This window comes from Uloborus diversus, chromosome 9 (assembly GCF_026930045.1).
Source record: "Uloborus diversus isolate 005 chromosome 9, Udiv.v.3.1, whole genome shotgun sequence".
In the NCBI taxonomy this organism is placed as follows: Eukaryota; Metazoa; Arthropoda; class Arachnida; order Araneae; family Uloboridae; genus Uloborus; species Uloborus diversus.
The window spans coordinates 75,133,924-75,149,833 of record NC_072739.1 but is presented as its reverse complement, the minus strand read 5'-3'; the positions used below and the strand labels follow the sequence as shown (position 1 = coordinate 75,149,833).

General features: G+C 35.9%; 1 protein-coding gene across 1 annotated transcript in view; it reads left to right on the top strand.

Annotated features, from left to right (window-relative positions):
• Positions 1-15,910, top strand: part of LOC129229535 (protein slit-like) — a 41,572-nt gene that overhangs the window by 3,684 nt on the left and 21,978 nt on the right. The window contains exon 2 of the mRNA XM_054863856.1: positions 5,435-5,602. Coding sequence (XP_054719831.1) covers positions 5,435-5,602 — 168 coding nt within the window. The remainder of the gene's footprint in view (positions 1-5,434; positions 5,603-15,910) is intronic.

Genomic DNA, 15,910 nt, shown 5'->3' with positions numbered 1-15,910 from the left:
AGGAACGATTACTCGAGCATGTGTCAGATGTATATTCTTGCTTGTAATTGCTTTTGGATACTGTTAAAATTGGAAGTTTTACGACAAAGTAATATGCTCATGGGACGTTTTATGTCCTTTAGTTTGGTTCCAAGGGGTTCGTCGATTTCAAATAAAAACTCTACAACTGAATCAAAGACGTCAGCTGACCTCTCTGGACAATATTTCTATTTGATGGCCAACGCACTTTGATGTGGCATAACTGGTAGGATGGGTCATTTAATTTCGGAACTGAAATGTTGGGGGTCACAGGATTAGATAGGTTCTAACATATGTAAAATTTTATAACATTCTTATTAGAATTTTTTTTTTTTTTGAAATTCCGATTCTTTTGCATGTTTCCACGTGAACTATTTATTAAAAATCCTCTGATCTCTGTTCAAGCTAGTCCAGTCATCATGTACATAAAGAGGGCTAAAATAGCAAAGCGCGATGTAGGTTAGTTCTGAATTTTTTATTATGTTGTTTGGATCTGTTGGTGTAGTGTGAATTAAAGTTTGCTGTTTCGAAAAACCTGTGCTTGCTGTGTAACACGTAAAAAACTGCAAAGTATGTGGACTTTTATTCAGTTCTCACTTTATAACCCTTAAAATACATTTTTTGACACTAATTACTACTTGAAAATTTCAAGTACATCAAATTTGTGACAATTTAAGTTAAACTGACATGCTCTACGATTAAAAGTTGTTGAGATAACCAGGGATCCACCAAATTTAGCAGGGAGGTACTTAGGCACCAGTGAAGGAACGTAGGGGGTTTTCGACCGCCAAAAAAGAACCGAACCGTTCGAATTTTTATTTTAGGCCCCGAAAATAGCATTAAATGACTCTTTCTACCCGAAACAATTATCCAATCAGTTCAATTTTAACGCCATTTAAAACCCCGCGAAAATACCCATAAAGTTTATTCACTTCCTATGAATTTCAAAAAAAAAAAAAAAACTTTTAAGCCAAATGGAACTCAATATTCATATCGGAAAGTTATCGTTTGGGCGATCTCAGTTTTAATTAGCGTTCAGAAGAGGTTGCCATTTTTTCCCCCCTCGGCTGTGACTAAATAACATTTTGATTTTGTTTTGAGGTAAAAGTTTCCCCATTTGATAATTATTTGGCGATTTTTCTTCTTCTTTTTTTTTTTTTTCAAAGGATTTTAGTTGTATTTATGGAGGGCTGCGTTTAATTCATTCGGGAGGTTTTGATTTGCTGTTTTCTTTCTTTTGAGGAAAAAAAAATTAATGGTCAGCCCACGGATGACATGTAACTGCCAAACGTCCAGTTAAGACGACTGAATGAGGGGGAAAAGTAAAAATTTGACGTGCGAGCTCCGTTTTCGTTTTTTCAATGTGATTCTGCTTAATTTCGAGGTTAACATACATCTGCAAAAGCTGGCATCCATGAAAATTAATAGATGCGCCCATTTCCGCCTCTAAACCAGATATCTGCCTTTTGCTTCTTATCAATGGCCAGACTGTACTTATACTACTTTTTCAGCATTCGAAAACGTTAAAAGGGAAATTCCCGTTTCATCTCGCACAATAATCAAGTGTCAGATGGCAGTCTGCCAGTTTGAAAAGAACTAACTGACACTTAGTAACGAATTTAGGCTAGCTGTCAAAAGTTATTAATGGTTTTATTTTTTCCCCCTTTCTGCGCTTTTTTTTTTGGTTCTGTTTTCTGTTATTACGCCAGAGACATAAAAATGGCGACAGGGACAGATATGAATTAATAATCCCTGTAATAATGTTTCTTTGAAAAGTTATTTTCAAGGATTCATAACAGGAAGATAGAAAGGCATGAAATTATTATCTTTTTCTTTCTTTCTTTCTTTCCTTGCGTGTGTGCCTTCGTTTTTCATTTACTGAAAGAAAAGTGATCAAAAAGATATTTCGTGCGAGACGGTATTTTTCCAGTTTTTTCGCTTTTTTTCCAGGGTGAAAAAAACTCAAATAACCGTATTACTATCACAAAGCTTGACATACATTAAATTTGAGGTCACATCCTTCGAAATAAATAAATAAATAAAACTAAGTAATGTAACGGCACCAGTAACAGACATGCTCATGCTCAAGACATCGCTCTCAGAACTCAATTTTCTGAGCTTTTTAACGTATTTAGACTTTTTAAACTAATTTTCTTCATGCTACTACATCAGGTCTACGTTTGGCTGCTTCTGAATCCTCTGAGTTAATTAACTGTTTTTATTTGCTCAATTTCGAAAAAAAAAAGGGTCTGACCCCCACCCCTAGTAACAGACACCGAAAAACCTGAAGATATCCAGCAACAGATAGGATGAGGAAAGGATGAGTAATGGACAAAATTCTCATTTTCTCTTCAAAATGTGCAAAAGTTTTTCATTTACAGTACTAAACCTTACTAAATTCAAATGAATATGAAATACCAGCTGACCTAGTAGTGACTGTTCATAACCATCCACCATTGCCTTGTAAATACCAATAGGCTCGTTTCCAAAATTTTAAAAGTATTTTTTTCTGAAAGAGCATGCTTAAAAATATTGGATCTGACCATTTTTTGAATAATTTGTTCAAGTTTAATGTTTTTAAAAAAATTACTTAAATCGGTGCGCTTTCATTGTTTATGCTTCTGTCCGATGACATCACAACTGATGAAATGCCATTCAGTGTTGCCATTCACAGAGCAAAATATTTAATTCGCATCTTTACTCACGTGTATTGGCAACGATCATATGGTTGACTAGCAAAAATACCCGGCGTTGCCAGGATCAGTAATAATTATGAGAAAAAATCGTTACTTGCTTTTGTTTTCTGTTTTAAGTGAAAGAATTTAAAACACATCTTTTTGACGTGATTAAAAATCGAGTTTCTTCCTTACCCATAAAACTAAAATAGCAATAAGTATAAAGAACAAATTAGTATTGATTTAGAAACGAAAGCACTATATTTAAGCATATACAAATTTCCAAAACATGAAATTAATCTTCTCATGTTTAAAAAGATTAATCTCTTGATACTTTTTTTTAACATGGAGTTTAAAACCTTCTCTGTATAACTATTGAAGTACGAAGTTTAAAAAAAAAATACAGCCGCGCTCGTAATCCCCTTATACTTGCTTTAGTTATTTTGGGAAATTTCAATCATTGTGGGCTCTTGGTGCGATTTTACCGAATTTGCTTGAATCGTTTTTGGGATACCTTCGATGATGCTCCCCCCTTATTTCCTTACTTTGTAGAACGATATGATATTAATTTTCGTTGAGATATTATCGCCAGGTGCTGAGATACTTTTGGTACTTGACGTTAAATCTCGGTTATCACAAATTTGCCATTTCAACTGCGCTTGCGCGCGGACTTAGCTTTTTGGGCTTTCTGTTTTAAGATTTCGTGTTGCTTGTTTATATTTAAGCTGAGCGAGAATCCCACCAAATTAATGAATGCGATTAGAATATTTTCACAGCGACTTCGTGACATATTATATGAAACTACGGATATGAATAACTGATAATCTTAAGAGAAAAATGACACTTCAATATTTATTAGTTTGGAAATATTTATTTAACATAAAAGTAAAACACGTTGTTTACTTCAAAAATGATTTTAATATTAGTACAGAAATCCGTCTTTTGCGGATATTTTACGTTAGGCTTAAACAACTTAGTATTATACATTTTTATTTAAGTTGAGGGTTCGGCTTTGTATTAGAAGTGATGCTGAAATTCTAGTACCCTCTTCGGAGGTTAAAAATTTGGTCCTGAAAAAGGACAGACGATTCAGACACCGAATCCATTAATAATTAAGACACAAAATTCAATCTTTACCGAGGCCTAAAAACTAAATAAGAAAAAACTTTGTGATTTCTAATTTTTATCTTTTGCCATCTCATATTTATTACCAAATTTAAAATGTTTGTAATTGATTTAGCAAGAGTTTTGAAATCAGCTAAGTCCGCGCGCAAGCGCAGTTGAAATGGCAAATTTGTGATAGCCGGGATTTAACGTCGAGTACTTTTGGTCACCATAAAATGGCATTAAAGAGTTTCATCCGAAATGTTTCCAAAATAAGTAGTAAAATTTGGCGATTGTTTGACATTGTGCAAGAAGGAAAATTAATGGAAGTTTTTGTGCTGTTTATGGATTTGCCTAATTTAGTTGCTGGATTATTTAACACAGTAAAAGAAGTTTTTTAAAGATTCTTTGATTGGCGATATTTTGTTTACATGGTGAAAGCTGAGAAACATTATGACGTAGTTTTCGGCTTCAAAAAGCGACGTTGAAAAAAACTGCCAAATGCATCAGCTACGGAAATCTTTCTGCAAAAATTTTGGCGATCTGCTGATTGATTAGATAATGAGTAAGTGTTCAATCAACATAAATATTAATAAAAACCATTAATTACATTAAAGCTCCGTTTAAATTTAAAATGATCAGCCAAATCATGTATTATTTGCCAATCTTGTGCAAAAATCTTACTTCAAGATTTGACTTGAGAAAAGCCTTGAACAGTCACGAAAAGCAAAGAAAGTCAACAATACAACAATTGTCGCTATCGACAGGGAGTTGAGATGATACACTAAATACTGTATTGAGTTGAGGAAAGCCTTCGAACATGGAACTAAAAAGCTCATAACTCGTTTTTTATTCTACTTAGAAATTTCGAACAGGTGCCATCTTCAGCAGAAAAATCAGAGCTTTCGATGGACATATAATGTAAATATGTGCAAGTATTTTTCATCCATATATTAGAGAATTTATACGAAAATTGTATTTTATTGCCCCCCTAAGGGGGTTTTGCCCCCCATAACGGGACGAAAACTACCCTATGTGTTATTCTGATGCATAAGCTATATTATTGTAAAGTTTCCTAAAAATCCGTTCAATAGTTTTTGCGTGAAAGAGTAACAAACATCCATACATCCATACATCCATACATCCATACAGACAAACTTTCGCATATATAATAGTAGTAAGATAGCAAGAGTAGAGCGCAATATTTAATTCGCTTCTTGTTTATCATAACGTGTAGACGTGGTAGAATGATGCGCCAAATTGCATCATTTGTGACGTCATAAAGACCACGCCTTGTTTTCAAAGTGGGACATTTTAAAAAAATAATTAAAAAATAACTGTTGGGAAAATGGAAGTATTTTCTGGGTCCATGCTATTTTTTTTACTCATTCTATTAATTTCAGTGATTAAAAGTAGTACTTTTGACTGAAGGAAACAGGCTCATAAAATTTACACTGATAACACGAGATAGTTACACCATATTCATGGGTCACAGCAACATCAGTTTTACCCGTCTAAAATTCTTAATATTTAATACCAAACTTATGACTGTGTGTTACTAGTCTGTCACTTGTGCCGTTACCCTACAGTAAATGGAAACAAAAACGATCTAAAAAAAAAACTGATTTCTTTAATAGGGGAGAATAATTTTCCTCGTGGTGTGTGCTGTGCTCTTTCAACGTTCGTCTTATGCAGGGTCTTCTTGCCCTTCGGTAGATAGAGTGTATCCGTGCTTCTGCACTTCGGACAATCAGCGGACATTGCTGATCTGTACAGGAATACGGAATTCTACACACTTAGAACAGGTAAGTATTTTTTTTTTTAAATTAGTCAAAGACAATACTGCCATGCGAAGCACATAAGTCGTATACAGTGAAACCTGTGTAAGTTGACCACTTGCGGTGCAATACTTTGGTGGTCAACTTATAGAAGGTAGTAAATGAAAGCTTTTTTTTTTTTTTTTTTGTCATTTCTTGTCCCATGCATTTTTTTACTAATTGGAATACTTTAAACTCACTTTCATTGTTTAACATTACTCTAAAACAATAAGAAAAAAATGTTGTTTAAATATTTTTAGAGATTATTTACCAAAATGACGCATAAAATATCATACAAAATTAAAATTTTTGTGAATCGATCAAAAAAAAAAAAAAAAACTGCCTCATTGCTTATGAAAAAGTACTTACTTGATATTAACAATTCCTAAAAATTCATAACAAGTCAAAAGTGACTCAAATTCCTCATTTGATTTTTTTCTTGTACATTTGTAACCATGGTAATCTACTTTTCAAGAAAATAACTCTTTATTGAAGTTTGGCGCATTTTCTGGGACTTAATATTAGCCCAATGTTTTTCGATGCAAGCATACATTTTCATATGTTTTTCTAAAATGGGTCTGGTTACTTATTTGAGGCATAAATGATGAAACGTTTATTACAATCTAATGCTTTTGCATAGTGGTCAACTTACAAAGGGGTTTTTTACACTACTCCAAACCAAAGCTGGTGTATATTAGTGGTCAAGATAGACAGGTGGTCAAGATAGAGAGGTGGTCAAGTTACAGAGGTTTTCCTTCATTATATAAGATAGGACTAATTCCGTTCCTGACAAAAGCGGTCAACTTAGACAGGTGGTCAACTTACAAAGGTGGTCAACTTTACAGGTTTTACTGTATGTACTTTTTATCAAAATTAAGCTACGGTCACTATGTGGTTCGTTGTCAAATACAATGTTTTATGGTCATTTGTCAATGGGAAATATTTTTTTTAAATTCTGAAACAGTTGCATCTGAATCAAATACATTCCGATAAATAGCAGAGTTTAAGCACGCGGGGCCAATTCCTGGTGTAGTTAGAGGCTTAGAAATAACTTCCATATTAAGTTAAAATATATTTATTCTTACACTCAAGAACTGACGTAAAACAAAAGTATTTACACAACATGTTAAACAGACAAAATCAAGACATCGAATCTCCTGCGTGGATACAGTCGATTGTTTAAATACCTTTTTCAACTATCAACTCTATCAAAGGGACCTCTGGCCCTCAAACTATGAAGGACTGTGTGCCAGGCGCCTTGCCTTCAGAAGACATCACAATAGATGGTGGTGCCATCTATGGACAGTTCGAGAATTTAGAAACAGGCCAGGAGCCGAATAACTTTCTGGTCTGGCACCCCCAGAGGTATCATTTCACTTGGAGGACATTGTGACCACGAGCATATTTAACGTCGCCCATTCACCATTAATGACGACGGTGGATCTTTGACCAGCAAGGATCAAACCCGAGACCCTCCGGCCCCAAGTCCAGTGCCTTACCGATCAGGCCACCACGGCCAAATACCTTCTTAAGCTACGAAAACTTGCATGCAGTTAAGCAAATCAAACAGTTAATACATTACGACAGAATAAAATTAAATTACAACAAAATACTTTAATGAGCAAAACTTTAAACGGCAATTTCTCATTTCGAACTCAACTGCAGATAGAATGTTTGCGCTCAGCCCGGCAGAATAACTTTTACTTAGTAGCACTCAAAAAATAGTTTTTATAAATAAAAACTTTTCAGGAATAAAGAAATTTTAGTGCATAAAAGGTAAAGGAAAGTATTACAAGATAAATTAGAGTAACTGCGTATACGTGTTTCGGTTTTCAAAGGAAAGACATCCTTCAAAAGCAGCTGAGCAGAACAGCAAACATCTTAAAAAGTAAAAATGGTGGATTAAAGGAACACCTATGAAAAAATTATTAGCCTACTAGAGGACCCGACAGATGTTGTTCTGTTCAAACTTTGTAAATTGAAAAGTTAAAAAATTTCAATAAACTATCAAGTGTTTGAACCATTCTGTTGAAAAAAATAAGTAAAAAAAAAAGGTTTAAGCTGCTATGGTGTCAGAATGCGCATATTTATTACAACTTGATTTATCTAATGCCCACTGAGCAGTTGTTTTGTTAACTATTTTTTCTCCCGCACTTGATGTTTTGTTCCTTCAGCCATACTCAAAGGATAAAAAGCGTCCTCAGATATTAAGTGTAAAAAACTAACTACCCATCTAGAGCAAACGGAAAATCCCGCTGCAACCTCACCCATATGAAAAAGAATAAAGCAATCGAAAGGATATCGTTTAGAAAAATGATAAAAGTAAAAACAGTTCTAAGAATAAGCGAAAATCACTCATCCCTCCAGATGTAAAATAAACACATTCTTCAACTAAAATGACTAAAAGCTTTTTATAAACGAAAAACAATTCTTTGCAATTTGAAATATTTCGCTAAATAAACAAAAATTACTATAAATTACATTAACAGTAACTTTAAAATGTAAACAAATGATCACGCAACCCTATTGTTTATAGCTAAAGTCGCCAAGCCACCACGTTACTGTAACCCAGCCGATCAGTGAGCGAAGCCAACTTCGACCGATTAGCGGTCCGATCTTTTGAACGAAAACTTTTTAAACTTCATATATTGCCTAATTTGTTCTTTCCACCAAAGATCTTTCACTGCACTGATCTTTTGTGTACAGAATTACCCTGTTGTAATTTATCTGGACGAAAATAAAATTTTTTTTCGTCTTTAAATTCCATCATCTTTTCTTTTAATAATGTACTGATTAGTTAGATAATCCTTCAAGTATTCTTGACATTGATGCCAAAACTCAGATGGATTTCAGCCGAGAAACAAATGTTGGTAGGTACGGTACTTTTTTATGATCATTTGGTTAGGAAAACCTAAAGCACCAATCCAGTCATATGGTTCAACTACAACGACAGAACACACATTTTGCGTGAACTTTCCAGTACTTTACTTTAAAATATATCACGGGAACTAAAATCGTGACTTTCAAGAAATGAAGGCTTCACGCTCTCTCTCTAAACATGCCGACGCATTAGCTTAAGTTTAGCCATTTTGGATCGGATATTTCATTGTTGCGGAGCTAGGGTTACCAGAGAAAAGTTTCGGGTTTTGCCAAATTAGCCAAAAATAATATTTTATTTAATAAATAATTCACGTGCCACTAATAATTGTTCCCAGTGAGAAATCATCAAACGCGATAGCTCACCAGAAAAGACAACCACTCAAACACGCGCTCCGATCCAAAATGGCTGAACTTAAGCTGATGCGTCGGCTCGTATATATAAGGGCCTTAGTTTTATCAAGAGCCGCTATACAGATAGGCCGATGCATCAGCTTAAGTTTAGCCATTTTGGATCGGATTTTTCATTGTTGCACTGCTAGGGTTACCACAGCAAATTTTCGGATTTCGCCAAATTGGCTGAAAATAATATTTTATTTAATAAACAATTCTCGTGCCGCTTATAACTGCTCACAGTGAACAATTATCAAACGCTATAACTCGCCAGAAAAGATAACCGCTCACACACGCGCTCCGATCCAAAATGGCTAATCTTAAGCTGATGCGTCGGCTCGTAGTTACAGGGGCCTTAGTTTTATCTATTCTCAATTGACATATTACAGTAGAAAATTTCATTACAAAAAGCAGAGCTGGCTTTCTTATTGTCCTTTGGCAACGGGTTAAATATTTATTTCAGTTCTCGCTCAACAATAGGTTTAAAAAAAAAAAAAAAGATCTGTGACCCACTTCCCCTCATTAACTCTAATTTGAATTCCGAAACTTTGAATTCAAATTATGTTTTTCACAATCACGAGTTGCGACAAGACCCTACTGACTAGAGTTATTGTTTCTAGAAATGGCTCCCCCCCCCAAGCATGTCCCTCCTCCTGGGTGGGTATAGTTGTGTGTATAGGCTTGCGTGTGTGCACGTAGGCGTGTGTATTTGTGTAAAGGTGTGCGCGCGTAGGGGAGTGTGTATGAGCATGTGTGTGTAGGACATGGACGCCACCGCCCAGCAAAAGTTTATTCCGGTGGACAGTGCTCAGAACCAGCCGCGCCGTCGCCGGTGGACGGTGGTGCTGCAGCCCTGGTCCAAACTGAAAAAGGAACCACAACGTCAAAGACTGTCAAGTGAGAACAATAAGCAATCGAGATTGCTCAATAAATATTAATCATTTGGGAGACATAACCATCCAATGTTTAAATTAATTCATTAATTAACAAAAACGTTTCCGATTCGATCCATCGCGCTTCGAAATCATGCTTGCCACAACTTAATTACACACAAAAAATTTGATCAAAATCGGTCCAGCCGTTTAAAAGCCTTATCGTGACAAACGTCCGCACAGAAGATTTTTAAGATAAAGTACTTATAGGAATGCAAACAATGTTCAAAAGCTTTCTCACGGGTGCGAAACCTCCGCAAGAAAGAATTAGATTGGCGGAAGGTTAAACCGATAAAGCTAAAACAAAAGCAGTGTGTTGTGACTTGTGACCATCTTGCAACTTTTTTCTTATATTTGACTTATAAGTTCTTGGCTTTAACGTATAATCGCGTCAAAAGAAATCTGCTATTCGCAAGAGCAGAATCAAAGAGCGAAAATTGAGAACGATTTTAAAAGCCTTGCTTAAACCAGTTTAACAAAAAGAAGGTATCAACAAAATAAAAAAAAAATCATCGTCTGCTATGATTGATCTAAAAACTTCAACCATGGCCCCACTGAATGCGCTGGCCCACTGATGCGCCATGCTTCAACAAATCGGACGCTTTGGCGTCCGATTTGTTGATCTTTTTGCGATATATGGGTGAATATTTGGCAAACATCTTCATCTCACCTAAATGGTGCACAAAATATGAATCCAAATCTAGTGTTATCTTGGTACCATTTAGCGAGTTTCTATAGTACTTCATATTAAACTGAAGGTGACATTTTCTATTGGAAATATCTGTAAAAAAAATTCTTACCAAGAGTATTTCAAAAACTACTTAGTACGAACACATATTTGACGACTTCTAGCTAAACTTTGCGCAGATAATGTGATTCCGAGTCCAGCGTTATTTGGCGGTATTGGCAACTCTTTCCCATAAAATTTCATGTCTGGCACATGCTCTTACCCATAAAGCATGTTTGAATCAAATCCAAATATGCATTTAGATCATCAATTTTGTGTGCTTCAGTTTCAAGTTCTCCTGTAGGTGCTAATGTTACGCTTTCTGAACTGTTTAAAAGTCACTGTTACTTAATCGAATCAAAAGCATTTTTCTACATATTCTAAGTCAAGAATCAAGTTTTTCCAAAGCTAATCTGCCATTTATACGTGTGGCGTATGGATCATTACGTGGACGATGTGGAGGATTGTCCGGGTCGGGATTTGAACCACGTACCTTTTGATGATAAACCAGTGCTTTAACCACTGAACCAAACCTAAAGGTTCGGAAGCAAAGTTAGGTTGTGTTCTGTCTGATGTACGCCATATACGTGATAAATCTGTCTTCGAAATTTTCCCGTTATAACTTTTTTACTTTTATTTTTTAGAACTGATCAAAAATGCCTTTGAAAAACACAAATCAAACAATCGTTTCTTGCACACATTCTACGTCAAAATTAATTTTTCTTTATGTTTGTTTGAAGAACCTTTCAGTTCGGGATTGTGTGTCTTAAATTCACCTGTTAATGTTAATGCTATTGTTTTTATTCCTCTTATTTTTTAAGTTTTATTTATTTTTTTTTATCTTTGGAAATTTTACAAAAAACCAAAAAAAGAAGTTAGTGAACAAGGTGTCGGGGCGGATCTTCTGAACAAAGAAGGGGAAAAAAAAATGTTTGCCAGGGTATGGCTATTCTCTCATAAGACAGACAGATCGACAGACCTGCCGGCAAACTTTTCCTCCTCTCAATACTTTTCTTTTAAATATTTCACTTGGAAATATTTAAGTTTAAATTATTTCTTATTATTTTTTGAGTTTTTCCTAATGATATGATTAGAATGTGGTCGTTTCCATGTAGATAGAAAAAGTCCATGTAGATTTCACTGAGGGTGGGACTCAAAGGGAAGACTCCGGGAATTCCATCACACCCAACTCGAAATTTCCGAACTTGTAAATTTGACTGAAATTTGTCTTAAACATTCAACCTTTATTTTTGAGAGTACTTTTTACCAACAAACTGACGGCCTTGCTATGGGCAACCCTCTGAGTCCCATCCTCAGTGAAATCTACATGGACTTTTTTCAACAGAAATTGTTTCAGTTATTTGACTTTCCACTCTGGCTTATATATGTTGATGACACTTTCACCCTCTTAGATTGCACTGTTGATTTTGTTCCGTCTATCATTGATCTAATTAACTTCGTCGATTCTAATATTCAGTTTACTGCTGAGATTGAAAACAATAATTCTTTGCCCTTTTTGGATGTTTTAATCTCGAAGAACAATAATAAGTTTTCTACTACCGTTTACCGAAAACCATTTGCTGTCTGTCTTCCCACACACTCTCGTTCATGCCACCCGAAGAAGCAAAAAAATGTCTGCTTTTTATACTTTTGTCAACCGAGCTATCTCCATATGTTCTGATCAGACCCTTCTCAACAATGAACTCAATTTTTTGAAAGCCGTGGCTCTGGACAGGGGTTATCCTCTTCAGGTCATCGACAGGGCTTTTTGCAAACTTTCAACCCGGAATAAAACCTCCAACATACGTAGTTTTTTTTCTACAAATTTTGTGGTTTTACCGTTTTATCCACACATTTCTTTTCGTATTTCTAGAATTCTCAGTAAATTTGACTTTCGCGTAATTTACAGACCCGTAATAAACTTTCTTTTTCCAAACTGAAGGACCCAATCCAACCACTTGATCAGTGGGACATATATCACATTCCTTGTCAATGTAATATCGGTTACGTGGGACAGACAAGGTGTTCACTTAAATTTCGTTTGAAAGAACATGAAAACCACGTTAAAAAACAGGAACTGAACAAATCTTCAATTGCTAAACATTGTTGGGACACAGGGCACAATTTTCTCTTTTCGGAAGCCAAGATCATTTTCAGACCTACAACAGTAGGTGAGTTAGATTTTCTGGAATCCTTTTACATTCATAAAAACTTAAATAATCTTTGCAATGAGTCTTTCGCTGTTCCGCATTTTTCTCCAATCTTATTCAATCTTACATGTTAGAATACGTCATATTTTGCATCAGCACTCGCTGATAGCTGATTGGTCAATGTTTTTCCGGTTACGCAAATTAAACTCTCCCTTGACCTTGATTCATCCATTTGTACATTTCGCACTGAGGAAGAAGGCTATTGCCTCCGAAACATGTCTGCGTTTTTATAAACTTTTTATCCTTTTTGTGCTTTTAAAAGTTGTTCCATTTTTATCCAATTTTAATAATTGCTGTGATAACAAAAAAAAAAAAAAAAGATCCGAATGTCCTATGAACAGATGTCCCTTACAACCGTAAGGGGACCACACAGGTCAAAAACCTTTACTAGGCAAATCAAAACGTACAGAATAACGAGCAAGAATGTTTTTCAGTGAATGAAAAAATTTGCGATCCCTTGGCAAAAATATATTTCAGAAAGTAATATAGGGGTGAAACGCGTTACCACTAATTGTTGTGATAGCAAAAAAAAGATAGAGAATAGAAAAAGGTCCAGAGTGGAATGCGGTCATGCTATCTCTGAACCACAAGATCGCGCCTTAACCAACTAGGCTATCGGCGGCTGATCAAGGGAATGACATTTTAAACTCATAAGGCGCCTAGGAGACTCCATAGCGACTTTAAATCGATTTTTCGCATAATTTTCTGAGTATTGCGTCGTATTACTTTAACTACGTAAGGTACTATCGGTCCTCTTTCACCACAAGAAAAATTGACGCAAATCTCCGACCCCACGGTCGTGCCTTCTCCTTGTAAGTCCACTAATTGGGATCTCAGTGGCCTAGTAATCTAACCGATTGCTTCTCCCACTTGAGGCAGTGGGTCAAGACACCCTCGCTCCGGATGTACTTTCCCCTCTTTCTAATGTAAATTCTTTCACGTGTTCTTTATTACCCGACTGCGAGTGCGCGACGCAAAGGAGGGTAATGTGTTTATCAGTCTATGTATGTATGTCCGTTTCTATGTGGCGTTCTATAGGCTAAACGCCTTGGCCAATTTTGGTAATTCTTACGTTAATCGATTTGTCTCAACCGTGGGAGTGTCGCTAAACACATGACAGTAATCAAAATTTACCATATCAACAGCCAGTTGCCATATTTTGTCAGTTTTTGATCGGCGCAAGTTGGTGTTGCACATTATGTCGCACGCAGGTAGCGTGCGACACAGGTAGTTTTCGCTGCCTGAATTTTTTTTGTTTACTAAGTCTACTAATTGGGGTCTCATTGGCCGAGTGGTCAAAGCGATTGCTTCTCCCACTTGAGGCGGTGGGTCAAGACACCCTCGCTCCGGATATATTTTCCCCTCTTTCTGATGTAAATTCTTTCATGTGTTCTTTATATGTATTCTGTACTGTAAGAAAAAATATATTATGTGTAACGAAGGCAAGACACTCAGATTGAAGTCCTCATCAAAATAAACTCGTGCAATAAGCACCAAAAGAAAGATAGTCTACTAATTCGATTTTCACTTCTAACATGTTGCATTTGTTTTTGCCTTGATTCAAGGGACTGAGTTTCGTGACGTGTACTTTCTTGAGAGGCTTTTTTAGTTTTGCGAGAAAGACTTGACTGACGACGTTTCCGATTTCGCGTCATCATGAGTTATACAGGCTGTTTATATAGCGGTGCTGTGGTTGACTTAAGTTCGCGCATTTTTGCCGAAGGTCAAGTCCATGTAGCTTTAAGTTGAGTTAGGTCCCTAAAGGGACTAATTATCAGTAGTTTAGACCACGGCAAGTTACTTAATAAACCTCACGATACAAACAAACTCTCCCAATGAAATGACAAGGTTGCGAAATGTACCATCTTAAAATCATTATAACTAAGTCAATGGGCCGTGGTAGCCCGATCGGTAGAGTGTCGGATTCGGGGCCGGAGGGTCCTGGGTTCGAACCTCGATGGTCGAAGACCCACCGTCGTCATTAAAGGGGACTGGGCGATGTTAAATATGCTCGTGGTCTCAATGTCCTCCAAGTGAAACGATACCTCTGGGGGTGCTAGCACCAGGTAGCTATTAGCTCCTGAACTAGTTCTAAATTCTCATTAACTGTTCGATCCGGTGATGGTGCTGCCATCTATCGGTATATAAAATAATGGAGGCAAGGCACTTAGTATGCAGTCCTCGACATAAATACAGTTGTAGTCAGTTGTGACTCTGAATAGGAATAGGAATAGGAACTAAGTCAATGAAAGATAACTAAAAAGTGTAAAATAAAAAATTATTAAATAAAAACAAAAAACCCGACTGCGTAAAAATCAAAAAAAAAAAAAAAAAATAATAATAATAAAAAGAAAAATTTATAAATCCAGTAGTTTAGAATGTTATTAAGTACTACTGAATAACTACACCGTTGAAATAGTTTTATAACCGTACACAGATATGGCAAATCATAAATTCAAAAGCAGAATAGAAGGATCAACAGTCGGGGCCCATTCTTTTCTGATTCAAAGAACCCCGTAAAATTTGAATGGTCCCCGACTGTTGATCCTTCTATTCTGCTTTTGAATTTATGATTTGCCTTATTTGTGTACGGTTATAAAACTATTTCAACGGTGTAGTTATTCAGTAGTACTTAATAACATTCTAAACTACTGGATTTATACATTTTTCTTTTTAGTTTTTTTTTTTTTTGGTTTTTACGCAGTCGGATTTTTTGTTTTTATTTAATAATTTTTTATTTTTATTCTGTACTGTAATAAAAAGTATATTATGCGTAACGAAGGCAAGACACTCAGATTGTAGTCCTCATCAAAATAAACCCGTGCAATAAGCACCAAAAGAAAGAAAGTCTACTAATTCGATTTTCATCTCTAACATGTTGCATTTGTTTTAATCTTGATTGAAGGGACTGAATTCCGCGACCTGTACTTTCTCGACAGGCTTTTTTAGTTTTGCGAGAAAGATTTGACTGACGACGTTTCCCATTTCGCGTCATCATGAGTTATAGAGCTGTGCTGTGGTTGACTTAAGTTCGCGCATTTTTGCCGAAGGTCAAGCACATGTAGCTTTAAGCGGAGTTAGGTCCCTAGAGGGACTAATTATCAGTAGTTTAGAACACCGCAAGTTACTTAATAGACCTCACGATACAAACAAACTC